Source organism: Mercenaria mercenaria, chromosome 16 (genome assembly GCF_021730395.1).
Source record: "Mercenaria mercenaria strain notata chromosome 16, MADL_Memer_1, whole genome shotgun sequence".
In the NCBI taxonomy this organism is placed as follows: Eukaryota; Metazoa; Mollusca; class Bivalvia; order Venerida; family Veneridae; genus Mercenaria; species Mercenaria mercenaria.
Window position 1 is genome coordinate 68,088,222 of NC_069376.1, and position 17,486 is coordinate 68,105,707.

Sequence of the window (17,486 nt, forward strand, 5' to 3'; positions counted from 1 at the left end):
ATTGGGTCACTTTTGAATGACTGTTGCACCATATATAATACTATGAGGAAAATTTTGTAAATGACAAAGTGTTCGAATTTATCAATGTTCGTACAACCCCCATTTTACATACCCCTTTCCGGCGCTCACTTCGTGTGAGTTAAAATTTGCTTACTAGATATAAATTTGAATTATGTTGAATTATGTAAAGTTTTCAGCAAAAGCATTATTTTGATACCAAGAGATGATAACAATTTGCAGAAATAAAAAAGTGACAGGTCAAAAATCCCCCGTTATCTGTCCGGGTTTATGCAACAGTTTCGTTTTTGTCGTGTAGAGCGACATGTGAAGTTTCCACTTTTCTCTATTTTATCATCAGTACAACTAATGGTGCATTTTGGGACTAGATTCTGTGCACCCAAATATCACTATTATCTTTAACTCATGAACACTATTTTCCATTGTCTGTCTAGTCTTGATACATTTGAAGAAATGATTAGATCTATGTTCATTTAAACAAAACTTTATAAAACATTTCCCCTTCTTATTTTTATAACAATAGCAAAACCATCAGGCTTACTGTCAAAACTGAAAGCCAAACAGAAAATATCAGAAAGAACAATTTAATGCAGACAAAAAGAAAGAATCCGTATCACCATCACTAGGTTTTCCCGTCAGATAGGCAGCGCCTAATTTCATATTAAAGTACAGTCCATAATTAATATGAATTAAGGCACTGCCTAGCATGGGGATTTATCTGTTATATATCTATTTACGAAGAAATATTCAACACTCAAAAGAAATAAAACTTCGCTCTAAACAGTTTACATTTAGTGTCCTCATACCTCTTACAGCGAATATCATACTTTGCAAAATTTACGAGAAGCCGCGACGGTGACGTCATGCACCGCGTTCTCGCACTGGCTTTAGGATTTTATTGTTTGTTTGCACTCCACGCAGGAACTTGACGGCCTTTACACTTCCTTACTGTTTTAAAAGTGTTTTTCAATTGCATGTACAGTTTTCATTACGAAAAAGAAGTAAAAAGAATCATGTTGGCGAGGTTTACGAATTTCTGTGACTGATTCGGGGTGCTCGGATGTTCTTGCAGATAACCAGTCTGCGTTGTGTACATAAACCGGAACCGGAAAACATCGAAGAAATTGCCTCAGTATATGCAGACAACAAAGACGAATAACTATATACGGACGTTACCGTCTCGGAGATTTTCATCCCTACTAACAAAACCAACGATCCAGGTTGACAAAGAGAAATAAGCGCAAAAATAGCGATATAAGTGGAGTCAATCTGGGTCGCCAGACGCACATAAAAGGTATAGTAAGAAAGCGTCTCAAAACTGTCAGTTAAATGTCAAGCTCGGTAGGCTGTTCATAGCATTGCCCCCTCCTGTAAGAACTGGTCCCCAATTTAGAATGACATGAAAGCAATAAAGGTACCAAACTATAATAAAGGCAAAACAGTTGAAGAGCTTGCATCTGACTAAAAGTTTTGACTACAGAAAAATTACAGATGTATAGATTTAAGGATGTAGGAGCGAATTTTTTCTAACGTTAAGCATTTTTTCATACTCTGGGAGCTTGAAGAACATTTGTTTCCAAGACAAACTAGAGAAGAAAAAACATAGGTCACCGAACTAGTTTTAATTTCATAAAGCATTTTCTTCACCCACTGCTTTTAAGCATTTCTGAAATTCTGTAAAATGAGAAAAATTGTGGTACTTTTTAAAACCTATAATATCCTACAGGGATTTCAGGTGTTACAGGTTAATATGAATACAAGGTAATGCCAGTATTATATAAGCATAAATGTCACTAACAATTGTCTTTCATTTTTACATATTGACATAATTACCCCACCCACTTTATTGTCAATGGAAAAAAAACGTATTTAGATCTACAAAAAAAAATTCTGACGTTAAAATTTTCAAACTGTTTTGCAGCTTTAATGACCCACAAAAATGCTTCAAAATGGAAAGAAAAAAAGTTCGGGTCACCGTGCATCTAAGTGATTTATTAAGAAAAAAAACTGTTAAAAATTGGTGAATTTTTATATTTTTTGTTCTTTTTGTTTTAATATATGTTTTCAAGATAATATAATGTTCTGTACTGAAAACCTTTATTTCACTTATAGATTATCATTATATGTATCAGGCAGGAAAATTTCAAAACCAAACCTGATCTACTTTAATAGATATTTGACATTACCTACCCCTACCCCATTGTAAATCTTACGTCATTTTTAGGCAAATACCAGCCAAAAATAAGGGTGAAATTTTTTTTTTCGCAAAAAGTAGATTCTATTTGGTTAAATGGTACATTATTAGCCACATATTAATTATTTATCATTAATTTATAGCAAAACTTTTGTTAGAAAGCAATATTCGGAGAAACATTTTTCAAAATGGCGGATATCCTTAAAAAAACGCTAGTACATCTTTAATGAATTCAATATGAATGAAATTCAGATATGAACTGGTAAAGACAAATCATGTTAAAACTGCAGTTGATTACTTTAACAATTTAACTATTTTCAGATATGCTAATAACGGTCCATTTAAGCCTGGTTCATTTACACAATAATTTACCTAACTTATAATCTGTACATATTTAATTAACAGTTGTATTAGAATTAAACTTCAGTTGCACAATGTCTTGCATGACTTAATTCGTTACATATGCATAATACACATACAAATTTATCATTTAAGAAATAATAAATCTGTTCCTATATTTTATCAGTTAATAAAATATGGGCAGGAGTTTGGATGCGAATGATTAAATCACTCGTGCGTTTTATTAATTGATAAAATTATTGGAACAGATTTATTATTTCGATTCTAACATTGCAAATAATTCGCATTTTACAGTACTACATTTTCAGCGTAATACGTCATTCGGGTGATACGCTGTTACAATTTACCCCCTATGGTTAGAAAGAGTTGCATAGCCAATGGAACGTATAGATATATATTTTTTTCTTTTTATCAGAATTTTGAGAAGTATTTATAATTTAGTAATCTAACAGCTCGCAAACTAATTATGAAGAGAATCATCAAATTAGGCGAGTTGACCATGTGTTACATGTTACGATGTTAACTTTATATGACGTCAAATCTTCATGACGTCATACTTTATGTCATACATTTATGACATCACCGCTGAATCTTAATTAAGCTAATTGAATTCGCTCGTAGAGATCGAAACGTATTTTACGGTGTTTTACGGTCCTACACATAAGTCAGTATGACTTTTTATCATATTTATGTTTTTGAAATGCTGTTTTCAACCGTTTGACTTTGAAATAATTTGTATGTAATGGAACTGAAGTAGAATCTCTTATGTCACAATCATAGGGGGTGAAATGTAACAGCCAACCATATTTTATCGTAGATTCATGTATAGGCATTCTCATCCATCAGATGTTCTGGTATGCGAGAATGTGTATAGGCGATTTCGCTATATGTTTATATAGCAATTGCTGAAGATCGTGTTAGAATTCAGAGTATTAAAGTACAAGAGAACCATTTGCAGACGTACTGTGACACACTTATACGGATAAACAGACATACTGGAATTTTAACTCGGCATAACAGGAGTATACAATATTTTTGTAATATGTCTGATTTAAGGCTTCAACTATATTTAATAAAAATAATGCTACCAGATACGGTGTAGACTGAGTGCTTCCAAAACATGTAGCCTATATGCTACCAGATACGGTGTAACCTGAATGCTACCAAAACATGTAGCCTATATGCTACCAGATACGGTGTAGACCGAGTGCTTCCAAAACATGTAGCCTATATGCTACCAGATACGGTGTAACCTGAATGCTACCAACATTCTCGAAGCCTTGTTTTACTTACTAGTGTATCATTTTTAAACTGAATGACAAAATATGTAATAATATTTTATATTATAGTAATACATGGCACAATTACATATGAATATTGAGCATAAAGAACAACAGTAGCTGATAAGAAAACAACAACATAGAGGAAATATCAGCTGTAGCATAGTCTTCAACATTAATATAGGCTACTAATGAAATAATGAACAATAATGCATATATAGAAGACTTAACATTAACGAACAGCAATATGAATGAAATATGAATACATATGAATATTATGCGGCATAAATGAAACATACTCATGTATCATACAAATATTACTCAATATAAAGGCATGTCTTGCCAAGATGTCTATTTTACTATCGTAATTCTAAAATTCAATAGTAATTTAAAGACACTTCTGCGAGAAGGTATTTCTAAACCCGTTTTTTATGGGGATGTGGCTTACAAACTTCGTAAGATCTTGGGTCATGGTAATTTTCCAAATGTATTTGGTAAAATTATAAAACGTTTTATTAAAAGAGGTTACGACCCAACTGTTTTGAGACATACCGCATGTTTAGTGTTCAACCCGTTTACAGTTGGACACTACGCTTTCCTCTTTGATTGTGTCTGACGGAAGAGGGGGAGGACTCTATGATAAGCAGTTTTTAAATCCTACCAGGACTGAACTGTTTTGATATCTGTCTTCTGGCTTGTTTCGTCGGGCCCTTAAGGGTGTTTCTCTTGTTGCTCTGTCTTCTGAAAAGGCATCGAGTACATACGTTTTTGGTTCTAAAGGTTTGCTTTTTACATGTATATATTTATACACGAGCATTTTTGTGTTTTACGTGCCATGCCTTTTTGTTTCCATAACGTGTGTTAGAGATTCACCTGGAGGGGATTACTTTTATTTACACTTCCCGTGTCTTTGGAACATGGTGGTGGGTAAGAGTGAGGTTGGGTGCGCACCATAAACCCGTTTAAGCTCCCCAGTGGTGTTTTTGCCACTGACCGTTCCAAGGCGGTGCCCCACTGTGTTCCTTTGTTTGTTCGTTTTGTCCTAATGTGTTGGCTTTGTGTGTGCGCGTGTATGTGTGTGTGTGTTTGTGGTATATTGGCTTTGTGTGTGTGCGCGTGTATGTGTGTGTGTGTGTGAGGGGTGGTGTGCACGTCTGGGTGCTGTAGGTTTCGTTTTGGGGAGGCTGCGTTTTTGGTGCGTGGCATTCCTTGTTTGATATTTGTCTTTGTTTTTTGTCAGTCCAATAATTACATTATTTACATAACTCCTTAATGTACATTATAACTTTGCATTTTTCAGACAGAAGTCCTAATACAACACTTACAGCAACCATAATGACGAATGCAGAGAAAAATTGTGGAGACTCTTTTAAAAGTATATACAATCCTATAATACTGAATATTACAACTTGTGACATGTACCCATCTTTTACCATGTCTGTAAATATTACACATAATTCTGCGAAGTGCAGAGTATGCAAAAATGAGGTGTGGCTCACAGTCTAACAATGCAATAGGACATACCTACAACCACCATTACAAAGTTAAGATCCTGGATTCAAACCAGTACCTAATATATATTATACCCAGAATTGCATAATAACAATATATTTAGTTACAAACACCTGTTAATAATACAGTGCCTAATTCTGTAAATATGTAGGAAAAAGGTAGCAGAAATTGTCTACCTGAAATACTTTGATTATTTCTACCTACATGTAAGTACTACACTAACAGTTTGAGTCTTGAAATTTAAATGCTTGTATTTAAATTTAAATTATTTTTTTTACAATATGCAGAAACAACAATATGTAAAAATTTAATTACAATTCTTTCTTAACATTTTACTTGAAACTTGAAACTTATAATTTTGCAGAAGCAGTACCAGCCCTAATATTATGTGAAAATGCAGAGAAGTGATGACTAGAGAGTAAACTTTAAAAGTAAGTCAAGGGTGACGTAATGGTAAAGTAAACAAATTTGAAATTACATATTTTCCTAAGTTTTATCTAATCTAATACAGTCTTCTTAGTTAATACAATATACATCTGTCTGACTTCTGATAGTGGTTTCTGGAATCCTTTTCACTGTATTTCTTCTTCATTTTCATTACATTTCAAATGTTAAATTTCTTCTTCCTTTTCATTATATTTCAAATGTTGCATTTTTTCTTCATTTCTATTATATTTCAAATTCTGTAATTCTTTTTCATTAACTAATACAGTAACCTTTATCTTTCTTTTCTTTCACTAGCTTTTCCAAAATAGGAAGGGCATAAAATTTTGTTTCAAACAGCAACTCTTTCAATTCACTTCTACTGCTGGGAAGAATGTTTAACGGGAAACTGTCCTTGTTGGCTTCACTTCTTAAATAATTTAGAATAATGTGAAAAATTTGAAATCTCTGTCCAAAAATATTTCTTCCGTGTCAAGATCTGCTAGGTCACTTAAAACGCCTGCAGATGCCTTCAGTGTAGTGGTTGTCGTTTCGTAGATCTTTCCAGATACATTCAGTCTAATTCTTTTTTGTTAGCAATTTCTTCTCATTTCAAATTTATTTAGTTTCTTTTTGTTCTCTCTTTGTCTATCATCCAATCGTTTCTTTTCTGTTTTATTAATTTCTTCTTCATTTTTCTTCTCTTGTTCTTTCTTTTTTCCATTCCTTCTTTGTTCAGCCTTTTTCTCCTCTTCTTTCTTCTTCATTTCCTCCTCTTTCTTTCTTTCTTTCTCCTCTTCTCGTATCTTCCTCTCCTCCTCATTCTTTCTTTGTTTCTCTGCTTCTATCTTCTTCATTTCCTCCTCTTTCTTTCTTGCTTTCTCTTTCTCCTCTTCTATCTTCTTCATTTCCTCCTCTTTTTTCCGTTGTTCTTCTATCTCCCTATTTCTCATTTCTTCCTCCTTCTGTGCTTCCTTTTCCTTGTGCTGTCTTTTTTCCTCAATCTTTCTCATTTCTTCTTTCTTTTTCTGTGCCTCCATCTCTTCTTTCTTCTTCATTTCATCTTTCTTTTTCTGTTCATTTTTCTCCTTTCTTCCATTTCTAATTCCATTTCTTCTTTCCTAATTTCTTCCTCAATCCGTTTCCTTTCTTTCTCTTCCTCTGCCCTTCTCTTCCTGTCCTCTTCCTTTTGTTTTTTTTAATTTCTCTCTTTCAACGTATATGCCCTCATTACTTGTTTCACTCAATCGCAAATCAATTACAGTGCTTTCAAGGTCTTCCATTTCACTTGTTGATGATGAAGTGTTAGTACTTGATGATGAATTTGACGTTGATGATGAATTTGATGATGTTGACGAAGAACGTGATGAAGAGGACAAATTCGGTGAAGATTTTGCTGATGATGATCTATCTCTGTTACAAGGACGTTTATTTCCTTGATCATTAGCTGAAGTTAAGTTAATCTTTCTTTTGTTACCATAGGAAGCTCTTGGTCTAGTTGGGATTCTTATCATTGGTGCATGTTGGTCTACACATTTCTAATGTATTCTTGCAGAATCTTCTCTGCCTCCACCTCTCTTGCACCAGAAACTGTGATACCTTACAAAGTGGCAATAATTTCCAGGGGTATTTCGTAAAAAGATCTTCCCACAGTTTATACATTTGTAACTGATTTGGCTGTGCTGCTCAATCAGATGCGACCGATATTTGCCTCTTGTTGTAAAGTGAATGTCCCCACAAATTTTGCAAGTATATCTTTTCTGGAAGCAAAAAAAAAACTGATTAAGTACAGTTTCTCAATATTCTAACCCATATTGCTTTACAGTGTATAATCATAATGTATTTTACTTCTAGCAATGTCGTTTTCTTTTAATAGGTGCGAACACAGAAAAACTGGAGAACTTCGGACTGGTAGATAACACAGGATGGCTGTAAATTGAATGGTAATTCTGCACCTAATTTGTTTTTCTGCATAATGCTGCAAATTCAAATAGATTTATGAAAATAAAAAGGCCAAGCTGTAATTGTACATTATCAGTTTGTTACATTAACTATACAACACAATCTTGCTATGCTATGCAGACATGTGGTTTTAGTTTGTCGTGAATTTACTACCTCGCCCGACTTTCCTTTGTGGGTTATAATACCACACCTGATCACCTACATCATACTGTTGAAAGTTAGTATCGATGTCATATTTCTTTTTCATGACCTCACTAGAGACTTTAAGTTTGTTCCTAGCATATTCATGTATTATTACTATTCTACTTTCCAAAGCATTTACATAATCAGAACCATATTTTAGTCTCGTTTCAGCATTTTCTAATTCAGGCTGTCCAAAGACAAGATCAATTGGGAGCCTTATTTCAGAGCCATAGACCATAGATGCGGGTGTGACACCAATGGCTTCATGTACAGAACTACGATGGGCCATTAAACATAAAGGTACATACTTGTCCCAGTCATTTCTGTGCTCGGACACAAATACTGTTAGCATGTCGAGAATACTTCTGTTTACACGCTCAATAAAACCTGAACTCTGTGGTCGAAATGGGGTATATCTAGTCTTTTAAATACCTAGTAGTTTACATAACTCTTGAAACAACTTTGACTCAAATTGCGCTCCTTGATCAGAATAGAAAGCGGTATGCCAAACCTTGAAAATACATTTTCAATTAATGCGTTAGCGACTGTAACTGTTTCTAAATTCGGTAATGGCACTGCTTCTGGTACTACCATTAAATATAGGTTATTGTTTGCAATTTTACCAAGTGGGCTGACAAAATCTATAGCTACTCTTTCCCATTTAGCACCAGAGGTGAACTGTTTCATAGGGACCTTAAATTTAGTTTTTGTCATCTTTCGAGATGCACATACACTACATTATCTACACCACTTCTCCACTGCATCACACACACCGTAAAAGAAAAATTTCTGTCTTATTCTTTTCAAGGTTTTCTTCACACCTAGATGTGAACTGGTCAGAGAGTCGTGAGATTCCGACAATATAAACTCGGTCAAACATCTCGGTACTACTAGTTGGAACTCGGTTAAACTTCCAACATCATTTTCCATAAAGCAAACCGTTTCTTATTACGAATGATTCCCACCTGTACCAGTAATACTTCAACTCTACCCCAAATGGAGAAACCTGATTCCAGTCTGGTTTTTCATTAGTCATTACCCACTGCATGACATGTTTGAGAATTGGGTCAGCCCTTTGTAACTCGCCTACATGTTCTAAATCTAAGTTCTCGATATTCAACTTAGGAACATTTTCGCTACTTTGATTGGCGTCATTTGCCTGCCTGTTCACTTGCAAATTTGAATTGTCAACAATTCCTTGCGATTCTGCAATAGACTGGTTACTTGACCTTGAACTGACATGGCTGACTCATGAATTCTGCACAGCATCTTGATGAGGTGATCATTTGACCGAAGTTTGATGAAAATCCTTCAAGGGGTTTAGGAGATACAGAGTGGACACAAAAGGGAAGGCTCAAACCTTTGACCCTCAGTTGTGACTTTGACATTGAGCTGGCATGGCTGACTCATAATTTCTGCACATCGTTTTGATGAGGTTATCATTTGACCCAAGTTTTATAAAATTCCTTCAAGTGGTTTTGGAGATATAGAGCGGGCACGAAATTGAAGGCTCAAACCTTTGACCTTCAGCTGATACCTTGACCTTGAGTCGACATGGCTGACTCATAAGTTCTGCGCATCGCCTTGATGAGGTGATCGTTTGACCCAAGTTTGATGAAAATCCTTCAAGGGGTTTAGGAGATATAGAGCTGACACAAAATGGAAGGCTCAAACCTTTGACCTTAAGTTGTGACCTTGACCTTGAGCCGGCATGACTGATTCATGGGTTCTGCACATCGTCTTGATGAGGTGATCATTTGACCCAAGTTTTATAAAATTCCTTTAAGGGGGTTAGGAGATATAGAGCGGACACAAAATGGAAGGCTCAAACTTTTGACCTCAAGTTGTGACCTTGACCTTGAGCCAACAAGGCTGACTTATGGGTTTTGCACATCGTCTTGATGAGGTGATCATTTGACCCAAGTTTCATGAAAATCCTTTAAGGGGTTTAGGAGATATGGAGCGGACACAAAGTGTTACAGACAGACGGTCGGAAGGACGGACGGAGACCATTCCTATAACCCCCCACCACTTGTGGCGGGGGATTAAAAACTTGGTAGAGGGCCACTATATGATGCTACATGCCAAATATCAAAGCCCTAAGCCCTGTGGTTTTGGACAAGAAGATTTTCAAAGTTTTTCCTATATAAGTCTATGTAAACCATACGGCCCCCGAGGTGGGGCCATATTTGACCCTAGGGGGTTAATCTGAACTAACTTGGTAGAGGATCATTAGATGATGCCACATACCAAATATCAAAGTCCTAGTTACTGTGGTTTTAGACAAGAAGATTTTTAAAGTTTTTCCTTTCGGTTGCCATGGCAAACAGAGTTCTTCATGGATTCCAATTCTTTAGGCAATTTTGCTAAGGGGGCACCCAAGGATCATTTCTGTAAAATTTAGTGTAAATCTACCAAGTGGTTTTGAAGAAGAAGATTTTTGAAATTTACAAAATAGCCAAAATGGAAAATAAGCCCTGGCAGCCAAGTTTTTTCACTGAAACAAAATGGCTCAGACAATTTTGTAGAGGGTCACCTTGAGATCATTTCTACAAAATATTTTTGAAATCTGGCTAACAGTTTCTGAAAAGAAGATTTTCAAAGTTTTTCTTTTCGGTTGCCATGGCAGCCAGAGTTCTGCATGGAATTAAATTCTTTGGGCAATTTTAAAAGGGGGCCACCAAGGATCATTCCTGCTAAGTTTGGTATAAATCTGCCCAGTGGTTTTGAAGTAGAAGATTTTTTAACAAATTGTTAAATGATGCACGTCGAGCGGTCACAAAAGCTCACATCGAGCCTCTGGAAAAGTCCATAATAAACTCTTTATTAGGTAGAGATAGGTAAAAATACACCTAAAATTGGATGTAACATGCATGTTGTACTAAAGAAAGTGGTCTTAATTTTTCCCTCCGGCCAGAAATAGAAAACTTACAATATACAGTTACAGACTGGACAGAAAAGCCCTTTCAGCCTTTTACTTCCCAAGTGTGACCTTCACCTTGCAACTAAGGGCCCGGGTTTTGCACAAGACAAATTGTCTGATCCAGGGAAATATTTGTGCAAAGTTACAGACTGGACAGGAAAAAAAATCCTATTGACCTTTGATCTTCAAGTGTGACCTTGACCTTAAAGCTAGGGTTCTGGGTGTTGTGCATGACAATTTGCCTCATTATAGGGAACATTTATATACATTATGCCAAGTAATACTGAATTCCCTTGATGGATGACAGAGTTTTGGACCTGACAAAAAAAACCCCTTTTAACCTTTTACCTCCAATTCTGGCCTTGACCTTTAAGGTAGGGGTCAGGAATTTGCGCATGACACCTTGACTTATCATGGGGAACATTTGTGCCAAGTGATAATAAAATCCCTTAATGAGTGACAGAGTTATGGACCGGCCAAGAAACAGACCCTGTTCTTGCAATGTCAATATCTGACTGCAAAGTGGGACCTTGACCTTTAAGCTAGGGGTCTGAAAATTGTGCATGACACATCATCTTATTATGAGGTACATTTGTGCCAAGTAATATTAAATCCCTTCATGGATGGTAGAGTTATTGACCAGGCAGGAAAAAAAAGCCATGTTGACTTTTGACCTCCAATTGTGACCTTGACTTTTGAGCTAGGGGTCTGGGTTTTGTGCATGACAATTTTTCTCATCACGTGGAACATCTTTGCAAGTAATATTAAAAACCCTTCATGGATGGCAAAAGTTAAGAACTGGACATGAAATTGCAGACTGATGGACTGAAATGCCCATTATTATAGTCCCCGAAACTCGTTTTATACCAGTCGGGGACTAATAAGCAGTGGTAGGATAAATAGAAAATCAACCAGTATGTCTCCTGTTTTACTTGGATAAGAGGCTTAACCCGTAACCTGTTAAATTTCTACAATGAACATGTCCATCTTTCAATTTGGACAGTACCATTAACTGTTAACAAGAGCTCATGGAACACGAAATGCCCCCCTTGATGCATTCAGTAATTGCACAAGGAACAGAAATTATTAGCTCACTGTAAACAAAAGTTCTACTGTTCTTGTTCAATGTGACATTAACCTTTGACCTATTGACCTCAAAATCAACAGGTGTCATCTGCTGATTATGATCAACCTCCCTATTAAGTTAAGTGATCCTAGGCCCAAGCGTTCTCCAGGTACCATCCGGAAAGGGTTAAACTGTTCCGGCTCAATGTGACCTTGATTTTTAACCTACAGATCTCAAAATCTATAGGGGTCATCTATAGGTCATGACCAACCTCTCTATGAAGTTTCATAATCCTAGACCCAAGCGTTCTCAAGTTATTGTCTGGACATAGTTTAACTGTTCCTGGTCACTGTAACCTTGACCTTTGACATACTGACCTTAAAATCAATAGGGTCATCTGCTGGTCAGAGACCACCAATTCATAAAAGTACAGGGAACTTAGTGGGAATAAGGTAAGTGTATACCTGGGAATAAGGTAACGTCTGTGCGTTCTGATTGGTCAGTCATGTAAACAAACCCAGGAAGTGATTATTTTTTCAAAACTGATATTTTTTTCACTGCATTTACTGTATTTCATTATACATTTTGACAAAATTTGCTACATTTTGTGTGTATTGAAAAAAAGTTTTATCAAACGAATTTCTCCCGCCATGCCAATGACGAAAATTACTTAAATAAAGTATCACTATTCATATGTTTTTCGTCCGATATTTTGGTAGAACCAAGATAGTTCTTGAAAAACTTGTTTCGATGTATGGAAGGCCTTACACGCCATAATGTTACAATGTAAGTCTATGGGAAAACAATTGGTGGTCTCTACCCTAAAATAGAGCTAAAACATGACTTTCGTCGGAAGCCATCGCAGGTAATGTAAATGGCCACAAATCTGTTGTAAATGATGTAGAAAGATATTTTTCGTGCAAAAATAAGCGTGAGATTTGATTTGTTTTTAAATTTTGGCTTCTTTTTTAACAGGTGTGTCCATTTCTATCTGAGCTTTTGGGCCAAAAAGGATCATTTTTATCTCTGTTATGTTAGAGAATGATCAAAATTATTAGACTTTATCTTTATTTTTTACGGAATGAATCGTATTTCAGCTTTCAAGTCAAATCAAATGCAGATAACTGAAATTTTCGCGAAACATTACAATCTGACGACGACAGAGACTGAGTCTGGGCATATAAATCGACAGTGGGGTACCTCAGTAAACTGTCCAATTCTTTCTTAAAACTGAACATTTCTGGATGAAACTTTGTAAGACATTTGGTATTGGATCATGTTTCACAATATCACTGTAAAATTAGAAAATGTGATACGAAATATTCATCTATAGGTCAGAGACCACCAATTCAAGAAAGTACAGGGAACTTACGGGGAATGAGGTAAGTGTATACCTGGGAATAAGGTAACGTCTGTGCGTTCTAATTGGTCAGTCGTGTAAACAAACACAGGAAGTGATTATTTTTTCAAAATTGATATTTTTTCACTGCATTTACTGTATTTCGTTATACATTTTGACAAAATTTGCTACATTTTATGTGTATTGAAAAAAAGTTTTATCAAACGAATTTCTCCCGCCATGCCAATGATGTAAACAGAGGGTCATCTCATTCACACGAAAATTACTTTAATAAAGTATCACTATTCATATGTTTTTCGTTTGATAGTTTGGTAGAACTAAGATAGTTCTTGAAAAACTTGTAATTAGATATACATGTTTCGATGTATGGAAGGCCGTACACGCCATAATGTTACAATGTAAGTCTATGGGAAAACAATTGGTGGTCTCTACCCTGCTGGTCATGATGAACCTCTCTATCATCTTTCATGACCCTTGGCCCAAGCGTTCTCAAGTTATCGTCCAATAACCATTTAACTGTTCCTGGCTAATCTGACCTTGAACTTTGACCAAATGACCTCAAAATCAATAGGGGTCATCTGCTGGTCATGATCAATCTCCCTATCAATTTTCCTGATCCTAGGCACAAGTGTTCTTGAGTTATCGCCCGGAAATCGTTTTACTGTTCCTGGTCACTGTGACCTTAACCTTTGACCTACTGACCTCAAAATCAATATAGGTCATCTGGTGGTCAAGTGCAACCTCCCTATCAACTTTCACGATCCTAGGCTCAAGCAATCTTGAGTTATCATCCGGAAACCGTTAAACTGTTGCGGGTCACTGTGACCTTGAACTTTGACATACTGACCTCAAAATCAATAAGGGTCATCTGCCGGTGATGACCAACCTTCCTTTCAATTCTCATGATTCTAGGCCCAAGCGTTCTTGAGTTATCATCCGGAAATGGATTGGTCTACATACAGACTGGCTGACAGACAGACTGACCGACATCTGCTAAACAATATACCCCTCCTTCTTCGAAGGGGGGCATAAAAAGGGGCTCTTACCAAAATAAAATACTGACTGAATGGCAAACAGGGTAGATCATGATCAGACTGCACAGATGTGCAGTCTTGAAACCCAAAGAAATGGAAGGATTTTTCAATGAACTCTTAAGTGTATCCCAAAGTGTTTATTTTATAAAAACACCCCAATTTTCATTCATTTTTTTTATATGCTGAAGGTATTATCCTCAAAATATATGTCAGTAAAGTAAATCTACCAAACATGAGGCCTCTCAGAAAATCCAGAAAAAGAAATTGTTTTGTCTGGAGGCTTGGTCTTCAAAATTCAAGGTTAAAATAAAATCAAAGTCAAAAGACACAACAAAACAAAATATTACCTGTGATCAGCAAAGTTTTCATCACTATTGGCATTCAAAGTTCCTGCTATGGCAAACATTATTGTGGTGTCGAGATTGGCTATGATACAACTGGTGGTGTGGGCAGAATTTATACAAGCCTGGGTACCTTGTGAGCCCGACTGTAGATTTGCAAGGATAAAAGAAACCTGCAATTGTAAACTATGATGAAGGTTTTAATTTTCACCTCAATATGTAAACCTCTATAATTTATAATGCAAGCTTAGCAAAATGAGATCCTGACAAAAGAAGTTGTGATAAGTCAACAGAAACAGCTGCAAAGCTTGTAAGGTGTTGGCAATTTAACTCAGGACGTCGAGGATTAAATTCCTGCTCTGCACTCCCTCAAAACAACTACTTTTCAAAGTAAGTTTACATAAGTGTGATTCATAGGGATTCTTTATAAGCAAGCTAAAATATGTTTAGATAGTGTTAAGTCGATACAATAGTCATGTTTACTAAACAAGATCAGCTATCAATTTTTTGTTTTGTTTTAAGTGAACTTAAAGTCAAACTAATACAGGTTTGGTCACATGGTGACTTTCCAGCTGTAATTGATGGGGAATGACCATAAGTTCCTAACAGGCAATACTTAAGGCAAGATTGGGCAGTACAGTAGGACCAACAACCCTTTGAAAGGTGGCTGGATGACTTTCTCATTTGAAGGACATACATCCCAAGCAATATTTTGAGTCAAAAGAGGTGTTGGACAAGTAATTCTATGTCAGCAATGTTGAGGCCCCCAAAAGCATGAATTCCAAGAATGAAATGTACACCTCAGGTATTGTTAATTTATACCTTTTTTAAACTTTTTCTTTGGAACAAACTTGCAAGTAACCGTATTTACTTCCCTGTAAGACCAGGATTTTCTCTTTAAAATGATGGTCTTATATGCAGGTCAAAAGGTTTACTTACTCAGCAGAAACAACAACTTACTTTTGCAGTAACAATGCGTGCATGCTGGGTAATATCTTGTTTAGTGTACGAGCCACTTGTGTTGGCCTGTAAGTTTCCAAGGTCCTGTACAGGCTCTATACAAATTTTACCCAGATCTTGTATGTTCACTGTGATTCTACTTGCAATCTATGAAAAACATCAAAATTCAATTTGTTGTGATTCACATATAGCTGAATGGAATATCCTTGCAAATAAATCTAAATAATCCAACTTGTCCTATTCAAAAGAATCTGATATTCAACAGTTAAAAAGATGATAACATCAATGTCAGTTCATTAATTAACAGGCTATTTAAGCCTTGCCATGAGAAAACCAACATAGTTGCTTTGCGACCAGCATGGATCCAGACCAGCCTGCGCATCCGCGCAATCTGGTTAGGATCCATGATGTTCGCTTTCAAAGCCTATTGCAATTAGAGAATTTGTTAGCGAACAGCATGGATCCTGCCCAGATTGCGCAGATGCGCAGGCTGGTCTGGACACATGCTGGTCGCAAAGACACTATGTTGTTGTTCTCATGGCGCAGCTCTTTTTTTTCCATTGCCAAAAATTAAAAAACTCCACATCATTTATATCAATCAGAAGTCTGGAATTTTAACCCAGTCTACCAGTTTATTTATGTAATCTTTTAGCAGATTAAATGACTGTTATTTACTTATTCAAACTGGCCACGGTACAATGAAATCTTCGATAAATAAACTTAAAATTTCAGGCAGCCAATGCAAAGAGGCAAAAGAGTAGAAAACTGTGCAGAATATTGTATGTATGTGCTTACACATACCTCTGCATTTTGTGCAGATGCCGCTACACTCTTGAGTCACTGGGTTGCAGATCAAAGTCCATGGTCAGCTAATTGGCCAGTAGTTCAAGGTTCTCAACATCTGTTCCAGATTTGCCAACCTAAAGAACAGAAATAACTCCTTGCTGAATATATATGTGTATCACAGTATAAAATATATCTTTAGATAGTAACTTATTCAAATCAATAGTGGTCATGTACACATCATGACTGATATACCTAAAAAATTCTAGTCTTAGGTGAAATACTTTCCCAGATATTGAACCAAAACCATTTTCAATGTTCAGGTCCCTGTGACCTTGACCTTTGACCCAGAGACACAAAAATCTATAGCGGTCATAAACACATCAAGATCAACATACCTATGATGTAAGTTTCAAGGTCCTAAGTGAAATACTTGTCCAGATATTGGGTGAACTAAAAGGTTCATATGAGACTCGTTATCCCGTCCATCCGCACGAACAGCCCTTAAATACAGGCCGGACCTTTCTTTGAAAATCCAGCCAAACATAGGAATAAATGTGGCAAAAAGTAGAGAAAAGTAGGAAGAAATAAGGAAATTTAACGAAAGAAGAAGGAGTTTAATGTAAGGTACAGACTTTGACAAAAAGAGCTTTTGGGGACAAAAAAGGGCTTTTGCACTGGAATCATGACATTTCACTGTTCACAATTGAATGCAGTAAAGATGCACCTATTGAATAAAAACTACTTTCATAAACAACAGTATATACTTTTTTGAACACTGACAAAAACACTTTGATTTTGGGGTTCAAAAAATGCATTTTTACTAGCGCTGATATGAAAAAGTACGAGTATTGGATGTTTTATATAAAAGTAGAAAAAAAAATTAGTAGGACAAGTAGGAAAAAGTACAAATGCTGGAAAGCCTGACTTTACTAACAATGTTAACACACTCCTCATATCCTGTGCAGTTTTTGCAATATTCTTTGCCAGTTTCACCACGTTGGTACGGTAGTCAACAAATCCAAGACCTTGTTTCAACTGAAAGAAGTCTAGGTGCATATAACCAAAGAAGCAATTATACTTCTTT

The 17,486-nt window shown here is 36.1% G+C and overlaps 1 protein-coding gene across 1 annotated transcript; it reads right to left on the reverse strand.

Annotated features, from left to right (window-relative positions):
- Positions 1 to 5,799: 5,799 nt before the first annotated feature.
- On the reverse strand, positions 5,800 to 6,951 carry LOC123541340 (uncharacterized). The gene has a single exon (XM_053525758.1). The coding sequence runs from the start codon at positions 6,843 to 6,845 to the stop codon at positions 6,381 to 6,383; it is 465 nt and encodes a 154-aa protein (XP_053381733.1). The 5' UTR covers positions 6,846 to 6,951; the 3' UTR covers positions 5,800 to 6,380.
- Between the last annotated feature and the right edge of the window lie 10,535 nt (positions 6,952 to 17,486).